The 21,783-nt window shown below is 37.6% G+C and overlaps 1 protein-coding gene across 7 annotated transcripts in view; it reads right to left on the bottom strand.

Moving 5' to 3' along the window:
* Nucleotides 1-21,783, bottom strand: part of LOC126999875 (calpain-5-like) — a 41,194-nt gene that overhangs the window by 3,202 nt on the left and 16,209 nt on the right. For 4 of the 7 annotated variants that reach the window (XM_050862987.1, XM_050862984.1, XM_050862986.1 and 1 more), the window contains 14 exons: nt 20,806-21,034; nt 20,501-20,595; nt 20,149-20,280; nt 19,758-19,982; nt 19,476-19,640; nt 17,076-17,096; nt 13,330-13,451; nt 10,648-10,725; nt 8,618-8,674; nt 6,066-6,143; nt 5,684-5,887; nt 5,406-5,520; nt 4,853-5,049; nt 4,008-4,126 (listed from right to left, as the gene is read on the bottom strand). In XM_050862987.1, the coding sequence (XP_050718944.1) occupies nt 4,008-4,126; nt 4,853-5,049; nt 5,406-5,520; nt 5,684-5,887; nt 6,066-6,143; nt 8,618-8,674; nt 10,648-10,725; nt 13,330-13,451; nt 17,076-17,096; nt 19,476-19,640; nt 19,758-19,982; nt 20,149-20,280; nt 20,501-20,595; nt 20,806-20,881 (1,684 nt within the window). In that variant the 5' untranslated portion in view covers nt 20,882-21,034. The remainder of the gene's footprint in view (nt 1-4,007; nt 4,127-4,852; nt 5,050-5,405; nt 5,521-5,683; nt 5,888-6,065; nt 6,144-8,617; nt 8,675-10,647; nt 10,726-13,329; nt 13,452-17,075; nt 17,097-19,475; nt 19,641-19,757; nt 19,983-20,148; nt 20,281-20,500; nt 20,596-20,805; nt 21,035-21,783) is intronic. The other 3 variants (XM_050862990.1, XM_050862989.1, XM_050862991.1) reach the window with 3 other exon arrangements.

Genomic DNA, 21,783 nt, shown 5'->3' with positions numbered 1-21,783 from the left:
GAATATTCAAAATGAGGAAACAAAAAAATCGAACATTAATATTCACTACAAATGTTAAAGTGTGAGGTTTTAACTTTGACAAACTATGAAAAATCTCCAACTTACTTACGTGGTTGCGTCCTTATTCAAAAGTGTGGAACGCATGCACAGGTGCAAGAAGGTTTCATGATTATAACACTAAAAACATTTCTTTACCACATGCAACAGAAATTCAATTTTGATGTACCAGTTTCACTCGTTAAAAGTAATGGTGCACCAGAACATACTACTGGACTTGGCAGATCTACAGTGAAACATACATGAACTTGATCTTGATGTCAAACCTTACTCTGATAAATTATAGTTTAAAGGGAAAGTCCACCGTAAAAATATGAAAATAATTTTCAAAAAATACGAAATTGAGTTATATGGTCTATGGCAACACCCTATCCTTTGGCTTTCAAATGGTAGAATTTTTTTCAGTCAGATATATATTTCAATGCCAATAGTGAGGAGATTTAAATGGCTACTGCGTGGGTGTGGCACGCTGACTGTGGCGCATTAGCTGGCATGCCAAAGTATGGAATAAAGGTTGGAAAATCAAATATGCAGCAATCTTCAGGGTGAAGTTTGTAACCCATGTAACAATTATGGATATGAGAAGTGCAACCTGCTCACAAAAATGTTTGGAACAAGTGAATACATAGAAAAAGGATTAGAAATGAGAGAAAAGAAAAGAATTACATCGAAGAAGACAATATAAAAGAAAAGGAAGACAGACAAAGGAATTCCAACCGATAGCTATGCACCTGGAGAGTACTGATCGAACCTTGCAACAATGAGCGGCGTGGCGTGCCCTGACACCCTCGCCTTTGAGCAATTAATACCTTCATAAGGGGGGACAAGGTGTCTGATCCTTTTATGCACTCACTGATATGTGATTACTGATCCCATAAAATTCATATAAAAGTAGCATTGACAGTATAGTACCTTCACTGGGCCGAAGAACTTTAGCAAAACCAATCGCATTTTTCTCAAAACTAGTACAAAATGAACATAAAATTTTTTTTTGCTTTTATTTTCTGCACGATATTCATGAAACTTTAGAATAACAATGAATTATCAAATGTGCATGTCACAAGAAAGTCAGTAAAAAAATGGCCAAGAAAAAGTAATTCAAATTATTCATAAAAAAGAAAAATAGTTTTCTTAATTTTTCATTTCATCTGATCAGCTTGAAACTTTCATATGATAACAAAGGTACTAATATATACAACATAAAAATTATTCATGACCATAGATGCAATTTTAATCCACGGTGGACTTTCTCCTTAAAGGATCCCTGTGTCGTAATATAAGTGAAATTCATTCATTTTGGAACTTCAAATGTATCTTACATTAATTTCTCATTTGCCTAAAAGCATCTATAAAAAAAACACTAAAGCTGTCAAGAGGTCAGGTAAATCTTTCATAATGGTAATGCACTAGTCTAATTTATTGGCAGCATATGCTAATATTGATTGCTTTTCTTTTTGTGTGTGTGAATATCTGTGTATTTATTTAGTTCTGATATACAGGAAGTAAGCTGCACTCATGGGGTCCCACATCCAAATCTCAGAGTGTATGTATGTGTGTGTGTGTGTGTGTGTGTGTGTGTGTGTGTGTGTGTGTGTGTGTGTTGAAATTGAAAAAAAAAAAAAAAAAATTTTGAAGTATAGATTCAGTTTTCATATATGCAAATTAAAAACAAAAAGCTGATGCCTCGGCAGGATATAAAGTAATGTTACCAGTTGTGTGTCCAGGCCAAGTTAATAGTGGGAGGGAGGTAAGTACCTGAAAATGGTGAGTAAGAATATCACTATTTTGCAAAAGTTTGTGTTTGCAAAACCTTCTGATCATACAAGGTGTAAAAGTGCCTTAATTCTATAATGGTCTTAAAAGATCATTCTACCCCATTAGAAGGTAACATTTCCTTCCTTCAAAGAATCCACTTAACCAGTCTGCATTGACCTTATTAAATCTTACAGCTCTCTTCTTTCTAGTTGTACGTTGCCCTTCTATACATCATCACATCTTTTCCTTCATTTTATCGTTACCTTTATGTGACTATCATGCCTTGTGACCTCATTTCTGACACATTTTATTTTCTATAAACTCGCTCACTTTGGAGTTTGTGTATGTCTGAAACTGCAATTAAAATGTTCTAATTGATGTAGCTAACAAGTACAACATTTTTAGATGAAAAGCGTATTACTAATATTTCAATAGTTACGCTTTCTAAATTATTTGGCAAATGAAACTGAAAGGAATCTGGCCTCCTCCTCAAATGATTAATTACTGTCATGTAATAATATCAAAATGAGTTTACCTTACTAAGTAGATCATAGCAATCAGCTCAGAACTTTTCAACTATCACAAGAAACAACCAAGATTTGAAATATTCTAACCATAGTGAACCATTTTGAAAATATGTAAAAGTTTTTCAACTGCTGTTTTTGTAAAAGAGAAAAATATACAAACATTTTCTATAAGAGATGCCTTGATATAACTAGTAATACACATTTATCAGTTGTGCATTTTCAGCTAACCAGTATTAAAATATACATCAATTAATTCAATAAAATCAAGACACCAAAGATGTGCACCAGACAACTGCTGCTACAGTGTTGCCAAAAGAGATTCTTGCCTGAGTATTCAGAGTAGCTCAAGGCTCGATTCTCCCTGTAAGGATCAACCTCAATAATGCGCCGTAGTTGTTGCCTCCGCTTCTTTAGTCGAACACTTTTATACACTGCTCGTGTCTGATTAGCCCATTCTAGCGACCATGCAGTATGAGAAGAGATAGTATTGAGTTAATGACTGTGTGATGAATGGCATTAGTCTTGCAGGCACCAATGGGGACACCATCAGAATCATTTGGTGCAAGGAATGTTGAGTCACCAGGATGTCTGCCTTTGTGTTGAATAGCTTTAAGCTACCAAAAATCTACACTAGAGTATGGCATTGCTTTTAGAATGATTTGCATAAGTGCCAACACTTTTGTATTGCTTACAAGAGTTGTGTAAGACTTTGAAACAGTTTTGTATTGACTTGCAGCAGTTATGTATGCCTTAGAACAGCTGTTCTTAATAATGATAGTTGTGCATAACAGACAATGATTGTACATGATTTAGAATAGCTGTGTGACTTACAGCAGTTGTGCATGGTCTTCATTAGTACTAAGATATAGAGATTGTGTATAGACAACATGAGGATTTCTTTTTGAAATGGCTTGAACATGTTATGAGAATGTAAAATGGGGATTTTGTGCATGGCTACAGATCAACTACTTCTTCTGGATTGGTATTTGATAGCTCTTTGCATGTATGTGGTACCAAACTGCTGACTGTAAAAATAAAGTAAATGAGCAGGAGTATGGGTGTGTGATGGTAATGTGGCTTTTTTTTTCACTTTTCCTCCTCTTTTTCCTCATACCTGGACCCCCATTCTGCCTGTTGCAGGGAGAAGGGTTAAGATGATGGCAGGTGTTAGTGCAAATGAGTGACACATGCCCATCAAACACAGCTTTCCTTTTACCAGTACTCATGGCAGTTATGAAAGCTGATACAGTGATCTTGTGCTGTGGTGATGTAGTTATCACAATTATAAAATGATGTGAGAATGATATCCTTTTTTGTTTTGTTTGAAAAAAAATGGATTGATCTTGATTCCCAAAAATTTTAAATATTCATGAAAGAATTACAAATTATAAATATTATGATGTTGAGTCAGCACAGTCACATAAATTAGATAAATTAGATTTTCTTCATTAGGCATGAATGAATGAGGAAACTAACCTATCATAGATATGTAGCCTACCTCAAGTAATCAAAATCTCTTATTATTTGCAGCAATATTTGAACCACAGCCCATCATTTCATCTTAAAACACAAGCACGACCTGCACACGATTAGCTCTCCATCAGGAAATGAGGTGTAATTTGCTTCACACTACAAAACAAAGACCTTTGCTGTTTCATAAAAACTTACCCCCAAATGCAGATTGTTTCTCTAAGTTACTGGCACACTTTACAGTGATTGTGGTGACCATGACAGCCTTCTTGAAGCAAGAGTACCAGGGATTCTTAGGCTGGTCTTTGATCAATTCTCTGTAATGGAGGTGAATGAAGAACAGTTACTGAAAGTACTCAAATTACTTGAAGAAATTACCTTTACTGCCTGTGATATGCATCCTGGGCATCACATAGTGCAATGAGTAGTTTAAAGAATGTGAGGGTGAGATGACATGGTGGGTGAACAGGAGTATGGTGGATGATGTGTGTGAGTTGATTCCCTGTCAAGGGGATGGACTTTGTCTTCAAATATTTTTATAGAAAGAGAGTGGGAGGGAAAAGAACAACAGCTTGGAAGTACAGATTGTGTGCACACTTAAGATGGAGAAGGGCTCTGAAGAGGAGGCATATGATGAGAGTGGCTGCTGATCTATAATTTTATTAAGTATATAATTCCAATTAATGAAAATGAGTTGATTTTACCATAAGTATAATATTAAACATATGAGAGTTTTTGAAAAAGGCTCTAGAAAGAAGGCATTTAGTATTTAAAAGTGGAAATCACATTGCCCAATATTTATGTGGTGCTCCTACATATGGAAGGTTAAGTTGTAGTAAGGAAATTTTATCTCCATCCTAACTTTTCCTAAAGGGGTCAGTCTTTAGCTGGATTCTGCATCAATCCCTGGCCTGGGTGGTATAAACAACCATATTTGTGAATGGGTTTATTTGAAGCAGTGCTGAATTGGTGGCTTATTATCAACTCTTTTCCCTATGAGGAGTGGCTATATGTGCTGTTATATGGGAAAAAAGTAAACTTACTTGGCATCTGGATCTTTTGAGGTGAATACTCTCAGGAGAAACTCTCCCGTCTCATCTGGCTTGAAGGTTGTGGGAATGATGACATAGCGGCCTTCCTTTAGCTGCTCTCTCAGGAAAATCCCTCGAGTACGAATGTAGTCAGATGTGGCCACTGCGTCATGGATCCGGTGGACTCTGTATTTTCTGTTTTCTTCAACCTTATAAAAGAAAGACATGTTGCATATCATATTTGCTGACATCCCTTGATCAACAAGCAGGATAAACAACACTCATCAGATTAAATTTTGATGAATGAGGCCATTCTAATATGGGGTCAGTCATCACCAAAATATACAGAAACTCCTAACAAGCCCAATATTCCTCAATGCCTAGTCAGTGCTTGAGAATTTTGATATACATGAGGAAATACAAGTTCCTCCGTGCCTCACTTTCTAATTAACTAAAATAAGTATTTGCTAAATATTTCTGCCACTCACAATTATCCGCTTACAATTTTAAACCTACAGATAATAACTTTATATTATCAGCATCATTATAAATTTTAGATATATACCCTCATGATGTGGAAACCTATGACAAGGTTTTGCATTCCTTCTTGCTTACGTTCCCTGGCGTCCTTCTGCATCAGCTGGAACACAACGTCATCCGTTTCCTCTTTAATGTCAAACCTGAGAGAAAAGTCACTTGAGAGCTCTTCTTTTAAGACTGAATACATTATACTATCTCAATATCCATGAAACAGTGGAATAAGCTCCTAGTAAGAATGCAGTAACCAGATTGATTCAACAATACTTGTGATAAAAAAACACGTGAAAAGTTTGCATCATTTACCTGAACTGAGGGTTGCGTAAAAAGGTGTCCTTGTGGTTTGGACATCCTCCTGCCCTATCCGAGTTATGGCCTCGAATACCAATAGTCCAGGAATTAAAGAAGGTGGTCTCGTGCCAAGTTTTGCTAAAGCTTAAAAACTTGGTGTTGATAAGGAAGCATATGGAAAGGTCAGTGAAGTGCTCTAGAAAATCTTCAAAGGTCATCCTGTAAGAGAAGGCAGTAAGATGGATCACTTGAAATGCTGCATCAATATGTGGATTGGAAATATTCAATCAGTATGACAAAAGAAAAAGTTGTATTTATGATAATTGAAAATCCTGTAGCTACTTTTACACACTTAATCACTGCTGCAAAAGACCTGTGTGCCTCCAATTGTACTCACCAAAATTCACCGTCGTCCTCAAAGGTTAGGCCAAGTTTCTGTCGCTCTGATGCTGAGACCTTTGACCATTCTGGTGATCTGTTCAGTACATATTTCTTAATTTATTATCTCTTCTAAAACATTAAACACATCTTAAGCAGTATGGTTTCATGTCTAATTTAAAGACATGTTTTGACTTTAGTTATTTGGAATTTAGAACTTATCAAAATGCATTTTCCAATCATTTGTCAAACATTTGTACAGTGTTTGGAATCCATCCCTTTAGAGTGTCAGTCTGAAAACACTGGATATTTATAGATTAAGTTCACACACACAAAGGGAAATTTAAATCTACATATGAACTTGCAATGCCATATTTTAACTATAAACAATCAGTGTGCAACATAAAACTTCAAAAAATAATTGTGTATATTATAAAAGCAGACAGAATATGCTTTAATATTACATGTGCATTCATAACATAAAATACAATAAACCCTCGATATAACGGACTAATTGGGGGAACTTAGTACGTTAATGCCGGTAATAAGCGGCAGAAATTTAAAAAATGTCTAATAATACTGACGAACCTAATAAACGTAGGTACATAGTTTTTTTATTGTTATGTTGTCTGCACGTTGTCTGTATAGCCACACAGCACAATTGGCGATGGACTGCGAGGCATTGAGGCTGCTAGGTGGCAGTGGGGCCTTGTGGGGGGGGCCATATTTTTACGGGTATGGGTAAAATACTTTTCAATGCCTGTTGTACTTCCACCACCACAGCAGCAAAATAGGTCACAGAGAGGGGTTCAACTTGTGTACTGTTTCTGTATTTCACTTACCCCTCACAAAGATCTCAAGTGGACAAACTAAAACAAAGCCAGGGAAATTAATGTTTTCCTGCTGTGTATTCCCCCAGTGCGCATGCGTGATGGACAGCAGAGCGACTTACTTCTGCGAGGAGGTATTTCTTGCAATACCGGCCTGCGAAGTGGGCCATCCCCGCCGCCTCCCTGCCCTGTTTTGCTCTGCGTATTTTTGCTGTATTTCCGCCGCCTCACACTGCACGCCAAATAAATAATAATAAAAAAAAAAAAACTTAACCTACCTAACATGTGACCAGTTAAGCTGTGTCAGTACAGACACTCACAAACACTTGGCTATTTTCCATTACATTTACGTAGATTGATGCATAAGACTTTTTTGAGGTGTAAATATGTTCTTCATTTGAATGGGAACCACGAGGAGGAAAATATTTCATCAGGTGGGCTGAGACAGACCACAGTAACCCAAGGATGGGACAGCAGATAAAGAGAGAAGGGCAGCGTGGCTAGCAGACGCTATTGAAGTTACAGGGAGCAGCTGGTTCAAAAACTATTCTCGGTCGGTCCCTGTGGATTTTTGACCCTCTGACCTTGTCTGTTATATCCAAAATCCATTGTAAGCGGGTCTGTTATATCGAGAGTTTACTGTATCTGTAATAAAGCATTGGCTGATTTAAAATTCTGATTTATGGAACATATTTTCAATGCAGATTATGTAGTCATCAATAAATGTTCAAATATTTTCTGAGGCATGCTCTGTCCATTGTATAATCAGAAGTCTTACAATTTATTACCAGGAGAATATCATGAGGCATACAGGCCTGAGGCAAGGAATCAGCTTCAAACTATTTACATAGAGTTTAAAATCATTTCTGGTATTTTTTTATTATGGCTGTAAATTTCCTGAAACAAGAACTTTTAATAGGAAGATGTTATGTAGTCAACTCCAGAACAAAGCAGCCTCAACAAAATTTGATTAAAGAAATAAATCAAAGCATAGTTATATTGGAATTAAATTGTAAATAAATTAGGATTATAAGGTAAAAAAAGCAGGTGTAAACTATAGCTGTGGTAACTAAATATCACTTATAATAGTGAGATTGCCAGTAGAGTGGACACCATGCCAAGTTGAGTTGAGGACGAGGCTGGTATGATGGCAACAAAATGAGGAGCAAGATAAACATTGGGTGGTGAGAGAAGACTGTGGATTATATGCAGCACATCTGCTACATTTAATCTGCAGTATATTTATTTTTTCCCCTCCCACGATGAATGAATGATAAATGAAATAAAAATCAGTGTAGACACTCACTCCTGCATATAAAATATTTTTTTTAGCATAGCCTTACCATTCGATCAAACACTGTGCCCCAAGAAAATCCACGTCAGTTATTGTGTTATTAAAAAAATAATTACATCAACTTCCAAGAATCATGCTCAAACAATGACAAGGTTGTTGCTGAGAGGATCAGCGGACAATTCTGTGTGCCCCTCGAATGCTTGTCCTGTTCCCCTAATAATCTGAACATAACTTTGAGTTTAGTATATTTAGATGTAAGTAAAAAAAACATTTCTTAGGACTTAAAAAGCTGACTATTTGATACACTCACAATGTATAAAAAAAAGTTAGTAAAAAGGCAGCAACAAATATAAAAAAAGGAAATTACTTTCATCACAGAGCGGCTATCTATACAAAGTACATACTGTGCAAAGCATACAGTGGAACCACACAAGTGCAAGTAGTCACCTGGAGTACATTTTGGTCAGTTGCGAGGTAGAGTACACAAACTCACTTCTCTCTGTACTGTAAAATAATTCCCATTTGAGGTGTGACACTAGTCCATGGGAGGTAACTATATTTATACCTGAGTGATTAGATGGGGAAATAATGTGAAGATAAAAAACCTGGCCACATCATATTCAACAGGGATCATTAAGCATATTGAAATAAAGCAGAGATGAGACAATATAATAAAAAATGGCTAAATTATTTGAAAATGGCAGGTTTAATATTGCTTTAGTTTATGCTGATGTTGATGGCATTAATTTGCCTTGTTGATGTGACTTTAATAGTAATGATATAGAGCTTTTGCTATTGGTGAAAGGGTAATGATATTCTGTTTTCTAATTTTTAGCAGGAATAATCAAATGGTATTTCACTTTTTAGCTTTGAATTATCCATTAAGCAGGGGCAACATTAAACCCTTTGTTTACACCTCATGATTATTTTGTGTACATAAGTAGTATTTGCTAGTCACATTTGGGGTTACAAAATATTTCTATTAATAGCCATGATAATGTAAAATTGTCATTTTTTGGATAAGCTCATGGCAGTATTTTCTACCTCAAAATTGGCACTAATGTACTTCACAGTGCACACCATTTTTTTTTTTTTAACTGAAGATAAATGCGACACAACCAACAAAAACATTATCACTGGTTTATATAGCACAGTGACAAAGGTGATAGTACAATAGAATACAGTGAGTGCAGTGTGTTAGGCAACAGCTTACACTGCACTTTACCTTTCTGTCCTGAAAAACCTGAGCCCAAGCATGGAAAGAAAGCAAACACCTAGAGCACTTGGACAGGGAGTGGCACATGCCCTTAACTCATTGGATCCTGAAGCTGTCGTAGTGTAAATAAAAGAATCCAGGCTCGGATATTAATATAAGCATGAACAATGTGAATATGGTTGACATAGCAGCATAATTAGTCATGTGTTTACATGCTGAACAAATGCCATTTGCCTATAGTTATATGAACTTCATTCTAATAAAAGTGTAATTTATAAAGTAGCTATTGAGGATAAAATTTTCATTCAATGCCACAAAGCCCAAAATGTGGCAGTACTTCAGTAATGCAATGCTTATGATGCACCTTCTGTATCACAATCCACGAAGACAAAAGCAAGCATTTCATAATTATGCATAGGTAAGTAGGAAAAGGTTTTAGTTGATTTAAAGCTTGTAAAGTTGAACATTGATCTGTTTTGATCATAACAAAACATAACGGTATAAAAATTAATATAGGTACTAAAATTCAACTGGTTTCAAATGAGTCTATTGATAATGATAAGAATATAAATTAATTATTATTATTATTATTATTATTATTATTATTGTTATTATTATTATTATTATCATTATTGTTATCATTATTATAATACTATCATCATTATTATTATTATTTACTATTATTATTGCTATTGCAGAGATACTCTAACCTATGACCAAGAGAGAGGTTTAAATCAGCATGTTTTTTATTTGTTTTCATACACATGGCTAACATCACATTGAACGTATATGTATCATAAAATGTATGGCAGTTTACTCTGAAATTGATGGACAGCTTTTTCTGAATTAGTAATACCTGAGATATGAGCCGACCATTCCCAAGCAACACCATGACTACACCAAGCACCTTTATGAATGCTCTAAGATTATTCGTTATTATGAATGCCAGACTATAACCTACATTTATCTACAAGATGGAGGACGACTTTTTGACCTAGGATTCTAATGTTCTAATGTTGCAGAATGTTTGAAATTATTTGTAAAAATCTTACGAAGTTATAATAGTTTATAATGTTGTAAATTACTCCTTCATAAGATGTAAGAGTAGGAAAACTATATAAACTCCCTATATAACATACATAGTTTTTTGGTTTGATGTAAGGATAATGCTCATTGTTATAAGTACAATTTGTCAAACATTGCACTGCAGAATTAGTTGATTTTCTCCTCTATAAAGAGTGGAAGAGTAAAGAACACTCACCCATCACTGAAGGCCCCATTCCACTCCTTCTCTCCCCAAGGGTTCTTGAGGCGCACCATCCTCACCTTCTGGGCACCCCTGCAAAGACATGCCGTAAGCACAACACACCAATGCGAACACACCCAACTCCAAGATGCAATAACTGTAAGTCTAACTATTCAATTTATTCCATAGATCAATAATTCCATAATCAAATAAGTAAATATACATATGAGTTGATAAATATGTAAAGATAAGTAAATAAGTAAATAGGTAACTAAGTAAATACATAACAGCATCATCATCTACGTAATAATTAGCCTGTGTTTTCCCTGCATGACATAGGCCTCTTCCAAATGGTTCCATTAGTTTTTGTCTTGTGCCTCTGGTTTTCTATTTTCATGTAAATGTTTCATAAAATTTATAAATTTCATCACACCGTCTGGAGAATGGCCTTCCCTTGGGCTTTTTATATCAGTTATTTCCCCAGTCTATAATTCTTTTTGTCCATCTGTTTTCCTCTCTCCTGCATGTGTGTCCTGACCATTGCTGTTTCTATATGTTGATCGTCTTTACAATGTCTGCTGCTGTCTGCATTTTTATCCATCTGCAGTTTTTCTTATCCATTATTATAGGAGTTCCTAGCATTCTAGTGGTGATCTTCTTGCTCTCAACTGAATCTTGGTCATCCTCTCTTAGCCGTTTCAGTGAAACTTTCTCATTTGCGCTACACATATCGAAAGCTTTCGATAGAGTCTAGCATAACTCTTTGCTTTCTAAACTGCCCTCTCTCGGATTCTATCCTTCTCTCTGTTCCTGTATCTCCAGTTTCCTTTCCAGCCGTTCTATCTCTGTTGTGGCAGATGGTCACTGTTCTTCCCCTAAACTTATTAACAGTGGTGTTCCACTCCTCCCGAAATTGACTATCGTCCGGCCACTCCTCTTAACTCTTTTACAGGAGCAGTGAGTAGTGGGCTTTTTTTTTTTTTTCTTTTTTTTTCTTTTTTTTTTTAGCAGTTTCTCTGCTGTAAAAAATTAAAAAAAAATTTGATCTTCCTCTTTGGGCATTTCTCAATTTTCTTTCCTGAGACTGCATCTGAGTCCATGTCTGTGCCTTCAATTTCTCAATCTTGCCACACCCTCTTTGACCTCATCAATAGAGGGTAGGGTTTCATCACTTGCATAGCAATGCACTGAAGCCAGGCCATGGACTTTACAACCAATGATTATGATTGGTGCCAGTAGCTATTCAGTACTGGGATATCACACTTACGTACCTTAAGTACACCAGAGACATATATGTTTGTTTTTCTACTATGTATTATTATTATTATTATTATTATTATTATTATTATTATTATTATTATTATTATTATTATTATTAAATAACATTTTTAACATGTAGGATCCCAAGATGATTGGCAGCAAGGTGCTGTACATGCAGTCAATATAGTCATCTACAGTGTGGTGAAAGTTCCAAGATCAGCTCTGATATAATGCTTTAATGCTACAAACAAATCACCAGCAAATACATACACAGTTCAAAGAAACCCATCTGAGAGATTTGTTTACGGTTCTTGAACTAGTGTTTTCTACTCATTCACTTTGTGTCTCTGCTACATGTCTGTGGCTGTTACTGAACTGATACAGTGCAATCAATTCTAAACACAGACACATATATACACACGTTCCTGTTACATTACCTCTTTGTGTATGGCCATCCATCAGGTGCATATTTAAGATTTATGTCAATGGGTATATGACTGCACAGATGGAGAGGAAATGGATTGGTTTATTAAAATTTCGCACACACACACACACACACACACACACACACACACACACACACACACACGCACACACACACACACACACACATGTACACACACATACTCCACTCATACACACACACATTCACTTACTGATCCTTATAAATATCACTGTCACTGCAAAAATCTTTTTGATATCAAATGACTGTCACCATCAGCTTTGCAATGCCTTGCCCAAACTTTATCTGACTATCTTGCATCTCATCTTGTCAGACTTACGAGTAGTATAAAAAACAATTTTATGCTACACTTTTGCTTGTTGTCATGGCCAAAACCTGACCACCATATACCCAGTCCTTCCCTTTTAATCCTTTGAAAAAGAAACTGTAATATTTTAATAAATGCAAGGGCTTTGAACATTTGTGATATAACACTGAACATGATGATGCATCTCAACTCTTAAAACTGATTTAGCTGTGCGTCTACCCACTTACAGGATAAAACTAAGGCACTTAGTTTTATATGTAGGCCTACCTATCATGTAAAATTATATTCAGTTAATATAGTGTATGCAAGGAAGAGCTTCTGAGTGGAATGAATTCTCTCTCCAAAATGAAAGCCTAACTGTGGACTGACTGGTGTACAGGTCTGCGTTTGACTTCTTACTCACATCTCGCTGAATGCATATCTTGGAAAGGATAAATTGCCTGGTAAGAAATGAGAGTACATACAGTCTTCTTGGTTCTAGCCAGTACATATACCAGCTGTATAAATTTCAAGGAAAGAATAATTAATTATTCTAATTTTAGTTAGTACATATTCTTTTTTCTTTAAATCCTTAATAATTCTTCTAAATGAAACTTTATAAATACATGCATTCTGCTAAGTAAAGCCCAGTTACTGAAATACAAATCATCTTTCTCAAAACACTTACTTAAAGATGGAGAAAAGGCCTGTGTCTCCTATGTTGATTTTCTTGCAAGCTGTGATTCCATATGCATGGCCCTTCACCAGTCCCACACTTGTCCTCATCTCTGCCTCCTCATGGCTGTGTGGCTGCCAAATATTTGATGTTAATACCACTGCCCCAAAACATTACAACTAGTTTCCTTTAACTAGACCCAGGAATACCCATACATCACAGCAGGTTCCAGGGTCACTCAGGGTGACAGTCCTAGTGATTGGACTGAAATATTGAATTTGTATTTAATACCTAAATGTAGTTACCCAATCTTGGTTCCTATTAGCATTTTAAAAAGTACATATTAATAAATAAGTATTTTAAGAAATCATGCCAGTCCTAATCACCATCATCAACATACAGCTGGTATGTACATACTCATTCATTTCATCATCATAAAATCCAAATGCCCAAACCAAAAATTTGGAAAGGTCAGCAAAAAGTTTTCCGTAGTAGAGTAATTTTTTTGTGTTAGCTAACTGCATGCATTAATATATGGAATATTAGTAAAGTGCGAACACTGCAGTTCAGGAAGAGGAAAAAAAAGGAAAATCACTATTTTGATTTATAAGAAATATGCTCACACCAATTCACACACATGCGCTGCCCAAGTAAGAAAATTTTTGGTTTTAAAATGTAAAAAAGTGTTCGGCGTTTTCAAAATTAGATCTGTTTACCTCCTGCTGATCAACTATGTAAATGTACTTTTTAAGTACAGGCAACTCCCACAGTAAGAGGTAGCAAATTATTTGAAAATCTAACATGCTGAATGCAAATGAATGCAAATACCATGGCAACCATATGTGGTAAACTTGCTCATTGCTTGCTAAAAATTTATTATTGAAATGAAAACTTCTTGTAGAGAAGTAATAGATTTTTTACTGTGTTAGATACATATTAATACATCAAAGCATGCAAGGATTCAGCCATGACAAGGCACATATACTTGATCTGTTTCTATATACAGTACTGTCTCCAAGTTTGCGATAAATAGATCGACGTTGCGGGTCGCAAATGTTGAAATCGCAAACTTTGAACCATTATTCTTATGGGGAAAACTGAAAACCGTCGACTTCTTGCGCTTGGCCACCCATCCGGGTGGCCAAGCGCATGTGTGCGGACAGCCCCGGCCGCGCACTGGGCCCGAACAGCTGACGGGCGGCTGATGATGGTGATGGTGATGATGAGTGTTGGCGGCGTGGCCTTTGCATCGGCGCCACCTGAACGGTATTTTTATCAGGGCCCGTGTGTGTGTGGCTGTGTTTATTATGGGTTTGGGCTTGTCAATTTGCCAATTTTTATTTTCCATATGTTGCACGGGACCCCTTTCTCTCCTACAATCTCTTCTTTTTGAAAAAGAAGAGATGGATGAAAAGAAAGAAGTCCTGCACAACATGTGGAAAATAAGAATTAGCAAATTGAGGAGCCTGGGCCCACAATAAACACAGCCACACACACACGGGCCCCAATGAAAATACTGTTCGGGTGGCGCCAATGCAAAGGCCACGCCGCCGACACTCACCATCACCATCATCAGCCGCCCGTCAGCTGCTCAAGCCCAGCGCGTGGTCGGGGCTGCTCGCACACATGCGCCTGGCTGCCCGAATCCCACTCACCATGCTTCCCGCGGCCAATGGAAAGGCCCAGGGGGTGGGTAAGAGTGAGCATGGGAGTCAAGGACCACAACAAGGTGTGAAAAAATCCGGTTTTAGCAGCCTTTTCCTTTTCCTTTTGGGTCATATCGCAATTTCAGTTTTCAATAAAAAATCTAATTTTTGGGGTCCCTATCGCAAACTCGGCGAATCGCAAACTTGAAACTCGCAATCCTGGAGACAGTACTGTATCTATTGCTCCGACACCCTGATCATGCCATAAACTACCTTTAAGGGGATGTTCACAGCAGTGAGTGAGTAAAATATAAAAATAATCAAATATGTGTAAAGGTAACTGGGCACACACATACAAACACGTAGCTTGATTATTTCTATATTCTTGTTACACTTTGAAAGAGAATCAGTATAATTTGTGAATTTTATGTTAACTTTCACACCACCCTACAGATTTCAGCATACTGTAAAAGGAAAACTGAACGTATATGAATGAGTAAATACATTAAGCACTTCTATGATTAGTGTGCTTACCTGGATATATAGTAAAAAACATATATATTTATAAAGCTATCTTCAGATTATCTGAAAGCTGTTATGATATCATCATGGCTATATGATACTCAGGATGTTCAGTGAGCAGTGAATATTCAGGAATCACAAAATACATTCCTTGACAAGATATTTTTTAGCATCAAGCAGTTGTAGGGGTGTTTTTTTTTGTTTTTTTTAAGACAAAATAATTACACAAAGAGACCAAAATCAATTGTATGACTTCCATTTTGCAACTCCACCTGAAAAGTAATGTCCTGAACAGCTGCTGCATCCAGTCAGTGACAGACACATTAGAATTTCACCAAAATATAGAAGATTCATAAAATCATAATCTGTTGTATTCTAAGGATTAGATCCAATTCAGCTAAATCCTAGAACATCCGTATGACTCTTGGCCAAATAAAAGAAAATATGGAGGCAATTCAAATCAAACTGCAAGCGACAAATCTGTTCAAGGCAGAGCACAGAATCAGAATAAAAATCTAATTTTTAAGAAAAATTTAACTTACGTACGTTACTGTCCCTCCCTTTATAGCATTGTAATAAATGCAAAATTTGTAATGTTCTTTAAGTAATAGATTTTTAGTGTAGTGTACATTTTGACAAAATGAAATATCCTGTCTGAACAGGACCGCTACAGGTGCAGTTAGTTGTAGCTGCTACTGTGCTTTATACATGTGATCATGTCAATAGGTGTTGCTTGTCATTACTCAGGCATGAGATTCTAAGTGCCTTCAGTAATATGATATATTCACAAGTTCCATAAAACAGGCATCTGTGAATATTCATCTACTATGTAGTGAAACCTCTTTAAGTCAGTTTTGAGTAACTGTTGGTAAGAAAATAAAAGGGGACTTGTCAGTGATGTGCTATCATCTATTGGAGGTCAAAATTTGGCACAGCAGCATGTCATTGTGCACATACAAAAAGTAGCTGGAAATAAGCTACCTATCTAAAACCTAAAGGTCCCTTTCAGACACACTTACTCTACTTTTATCCGTCCACCTTGGACTGCATGACATGGTGCTAGATGCACCAGTGTGCATAGTGGGCACAGTGCACTGCTGCCCATTCTTTATATCCTTTGTTAACAAGTTCCAGTTGACCAACTGCTTTTAGTTTTGTTTGTTACCTGTTTGATATTACTATTACCTAATTTTTTAGAGACATGCATTAGTAAAAAGAATCGCTGCACAGACTGTGAGTATTATGAGAATCATAAACAACAGTGCCAGGCACTGCTCACTGCTGTCCACACTACCTAATGTATAGAAGTGATCCCATACCAACCCTAACTCATCTGTACCATCCCAAAAAACCCTCCCTATGTTTATATTACGTCTTATTTCTGTATAGAAACAGGACAAGTGCTTTTTTGAGTGAAGGTTAAACCACTCCCATAATTCAGCAATTCAGTCAAGTCAGCAAGGCCTCTGCTCCAGTTGTGCTGACTCAAAGAGGTTTTCCTGTATGTATCTATGTGGAAGGAGTGGTAAAATGTCAGTCTGTAAAACCTGCTAATTTGGCTTTGTTTCACACAGCACACATGCAGCTTACCCGAGGGAAGGTTTCTCCAGTCTTGGAAAGCAAAAAATACAAAGATACTTCATTAGTAATCAAATATATGCAGGTCTTGAGACTGTCCAAACATGAATATAAACAAGACCAAAGATGTGCTGCAAAAAGTAGAGCAAGAGAACAATAGTTACAGGCTTCCACCTCCAGCATTCAAAAATTTCATTAGTTCCATTTTTCCTAGCTACGACATTTTGAAGTAAAAATGCTACAGCTTTTTAATTGAAAATAACTGTCATGATTTTATTATTTGTGTCCATTCAGTATATATCCATAACATTGAAGTGGCTATTACTGCAGTATTTTAACACTGTAATGGGGCATCATTCCCTCATCAATCATCCATATGAAAAAGAAAAAGAAAAAGCCTAATTTAATTACCTGATAAATTTAACCCAAATCCACATGGATTGAAGCCCAAACCATACATGGGAGTAAGATTTCCACTCATATAAAGTAGAAATTTCTCACTACTCAACTGGTTCGATATTTATTGTTCTCTAAAACCCTCAGAGCTCATGAATAAGCATCAACACATGAAGCTAAGTGCATCAAAGGGAAGGAAGATTATGTATTGTGTCCTGTTATGGCTCACACAGTACAGAACTTGTGAAAATTATGAAAAGATAAAACAATACTAAGAAAATTCCAGTCAAGCTAGAAGATACATATGCAACATTTTTTTAACCAGTGGATTAAACAAATCTACAAGCAGCAATCACTGGGAACATTTATGCTCACCATACTAAAACTCTACTACTAGTAGAACAGTACAGTGTGATATATCTCATAATTCATTGCTGGCTTGCATCTTTCAAAATCTTAGGGAAAACATGGTCATGAAAGGTACAGCTTTTTTCCTGCACTTTCTTAAACATATAAAGTATACAGGAAAGTATATCTTTGAAATTGTGAAGTTTTGTTCACAATTATTAGGCTTATTTCACCTTGTTAAATGTGTTCTGGCTGTTTTACTTGCACATGCAATACTAATGTTGCAACATTCAGACCACATGAGATCAGCTCATGCTTTATGTAGTCCTTCTGCAGCTTGTGTAGTCACAAGCTATAGGGGGAGTAGAATCATGCCATCTTACTCCCTAGTTCACATTACTAACATGTAGTAAGCATTTAGGTCTCACATATATATAATAAGACAAGCTGTCACTATGCAGATCGTCTTCCACCACAATCACAACTGTCTTCTTTGATTTGTTCAGGTTACAGAAAAAAGATATTGCTTCTCTGTAAAATTTTGCTTTCTGATGACATTTTTACATAACAGTGATTAATTTTTGTGCATTAATTCAGTGCTGTTAGTTACATACTGCAAAAGTAATCTAAATAATGATGGTGTTTATAATTATAATCAATCAATCAATCAATGGGGGCCCTCCCTACAACGCCAAATCCGGGGGACCCACCGGACAAGTCTCCATGTGGGCCCCTTCTCATCCTAAGTACCTCATGGCAGGATCTGTTGACTTGCTCAAGTTACAAGCTCTGTGGGCAACTCCTTGGCCTCCTCCACTCAGGATTGTCTTTTAAAGAGACAACCCAACCGATGAGCAGGGTTGGCTTCTGAGTAACGTGCCTCGTGCCCATATAGCCGGAGTTGGCGTTGATGGACTATGCAGGTAATAGTATATGTCAAATCACTCTCACGGAGTAGTTGCCGGTTTGACATAAAGTCATTCCAGCAATATCTCATAATTCTGCTTAGACATTTATTACTATAGGCATCAATCTGCCTTTCTAAGTCTCCATTTAGTGTTCATGTCTTACAGCCATAGAGTAAGACAGGGAGCACAAGGGACTTGAAGATCCAGATCTTTTTCCTTCAACACAGTTATTGAGAATGCCATATACTCATGTTGAGCAAGTCCATAACACTGTGGGCCAACCCAATCCACTGTAAGACTTCCTGGCAAGACCCACCATTGTTCTGAATTACCTACACTACCAAGGTATGTGAAATTTTCCGAGATCTCAATGTCCTCATCATACGCATGAACAGACTGTACGGTTTCATCTAGCTGCATTCTAGCAAGCCTCTAAGCACCTGTACCTTGGTCTTGGCCCAGGAGACTTGAAGTCCCAGAGGGTCGCCTCGAGAGCCATCACCAGAACCTCCAATGACTATGCAAGGTGTTTATAATGCTACGTACTAAATCTAATTTCTTCACGTGCTCATTCTAGGGTTATGAGGAGCTGGTGGCATGTACAGCCACTACATTGTAGCACTCCAGTTGTTGGCCTGCTGTAAAGGCTAAGTTTTCCCATCGCTTGGATCAGGGAAGTGTTTATTATTATAACATTTCAAGTCTGGAAAGAGAGTAAAAAACTGATGTAAAATAAGTATAGAACAAAGAAGGCACTTACAGTTATGGCACAGCACATCAGGGAGTGTTCATTCATTTCCTTGGACATCATTTTGAAGAGTTGCTTCCGTTTCTCAAAGTCATCCACATAGCCTCCAATCGTTAGGTCCAGATGGGCTGACACTCCAGAGGTGAGGTCCACCAGGGCATCACTGAGATTACCTCCCTAGAAGACAAAGGTTTCATTAACAAAATAAATAGGCAACTGTCATGACCTCGGAAAAGAAGCTTTCTTTGCCAACACATCTGCGGGAATGGAACATAATGTATGGTGGAACCTCACCTCAAGTGCTTCATAAGAGCCATACAATTTGGCATAAGCTTTCTCCAGTAATGCACACCAGAATTCGCCTCTCTCCTTGGAGTGAGTGAAGATAAGCTGCCCCTCAATGGTGGGGAGCAGGTCATCCACCACCACTTCAATCCACTCTCCGAACCTCCAGAACCGGAAGTGGAAGATGCCGGGATGGAGGTCTCCATACTCTTGATCCTTGTAGTCTGGGATGACCTGTGTGCATAAAGTAACAGAGTTACCTTACTGATATACCTTGTACAATAAATGCAAGGGTTCTATATCAGTAGGTACCATCAAAACACTTAAGTTGGAAAGATCGAAAAAAAAAAAATGTAATTTTCAATTTTCTGTGAAGTTAAAGCACTGAAATTCATCTAACCTTGTGCCAGAGTTCCTTGACGCCGGCAAGGGTGGCACACGCCGCAACAAACCAGCAGTTGCCCAGCTGCCCTTGAGTCACATCTTTGGCACTTGCACCCTCAATGAAGAGCTGAGGCTTGTCTACTAATTCCTGAAAGCATGGTTTAAATAATTCACACAAACTGCAATTAAAAGATTTATTTGCATAAATTTTCATTGATTGCCATTAAGTTAAAAGTATTGGTGTCTAGAAATCGACTGTGGAGATTAAATAGTTGATACTGCTGGTCATACATCAGGCTCTGGGAGGAGTCTCAACTTGTCTTTATCTGCAAAACCCGTAAACATTTTACTTAAGAATGTTTGCTTACATGAGGTCTCTTCCAGGTGACAACTCCAGGAGGCTGCTTTGAGAAGTATAACGAGGAGTCATGCGGCGGGAACTTGGGATCACTGAACTTTTCTCCTGTTGAAAGACAACAAATACCCATGATACCAACATGACATTGAAATTACATATGAGCAGTACTTCAACTAGTCAGCAAAACTAGGTCTGCAAAAATTTCAGTCCCTGTAGGGGGAAATTGTTTTCTGCAATAATCACACTTAATATTCAACTGGTTACACTCGCTGTTACCCATCTGTCTCAGTCGGCCAAAGACAGGAAAATACGAACCTCTGTTGAGACAATCCTTCTTTAGTTTGGCATAATCTTGGCCACGGAAGTTCTTGGCGGAGCTGAACAGACCCATTGTGGACTAGGTTAAGCTATCTGTACATTATCTTCACGACTCCACAATCTCCCTCCTGCGTGCTGCCTGTCCTTACGAGGGTCTGTGGTACTCCCTTGCGCTCTTCTCAGTGCTGTTGTGGGGCCTCATTCATGCCCTTATTTTCTGCAGGATCTGCGAAAGACACCATTGTTATGGTATAGTAAACAGTAATACATTCATTAGTTTACCCCCCAGTAGTTAATCATCGGGATTAATCGCTTCCGTGACGCAGTGTTTAGGTTGCCTGACAACGAATCCGCGGGCCCGGGTTCGAATCCTGACCTGGGCAGTCGGCGTGCAGCCCACCCAGCAGTACAGACGAATAACACAACTATGGGCTAGGTCAAAACAAGAAAATTCCAACCCCTTTTTATCGTCTCCGTTACTATATATAAAAAAAAAAAAGTGCCTCGCCATTGCAACACAACCGGGAACATTTTCGTCCTCCCCTGGCATTACTGATAATGGCCAGCGTGTTCCATGCACATTTTGCGGGGAGAGGAATGGGTGGGGAGACTTTATGTCCTGCAGCTTCGCTATGGTGGGAGAATGCAGGGAAGGGGAGGGGAGAGACCATTATTGTCAAGGATGTTGCGTTTACATATTTTCTAGACTTTAGTGTGTCCTATATTTCACCTTTAGTGATTCCCTCAAGAGGCACACTCGTAATTTGCTGTGAAGACTTTATGATACTCCTCCGGGACACCGACGGACACGACCTACATGCATGCTCCTCGCGACGGAGGGAGGGAAGGGACGACAGGCATTTGGTCGGGATTCAGACGCTTCTGCCTCTCTCATCACCTACTTTCAAAGGTCGAAAAGGAGATCAATCGCGTTCTAATGAGCATTTTTGCAGATTCTTGGTACACTACATGAGA

Source organism: Eriocheir sinensis, chromosome 17 (assembly GCF_024679095.1).
Source record: "Eriocheir sinensis breed Jianghai 21 chromosome 17, ASM2467909v1, whole genome shotgun sequence".
Taxonomy (NCBI): domain Eukaryota; kingdom Metazoa; phylum Arthropoda; class Malacostraca; order Decapoda; family Varunidae; genus Eriocheir; species Eriocheir sinensis.
The sequence above is the reverse complement of the archived record's forward strand: the minus strand, read 5'-3'. Positions and strand labels throughout refer to the sequence as shown.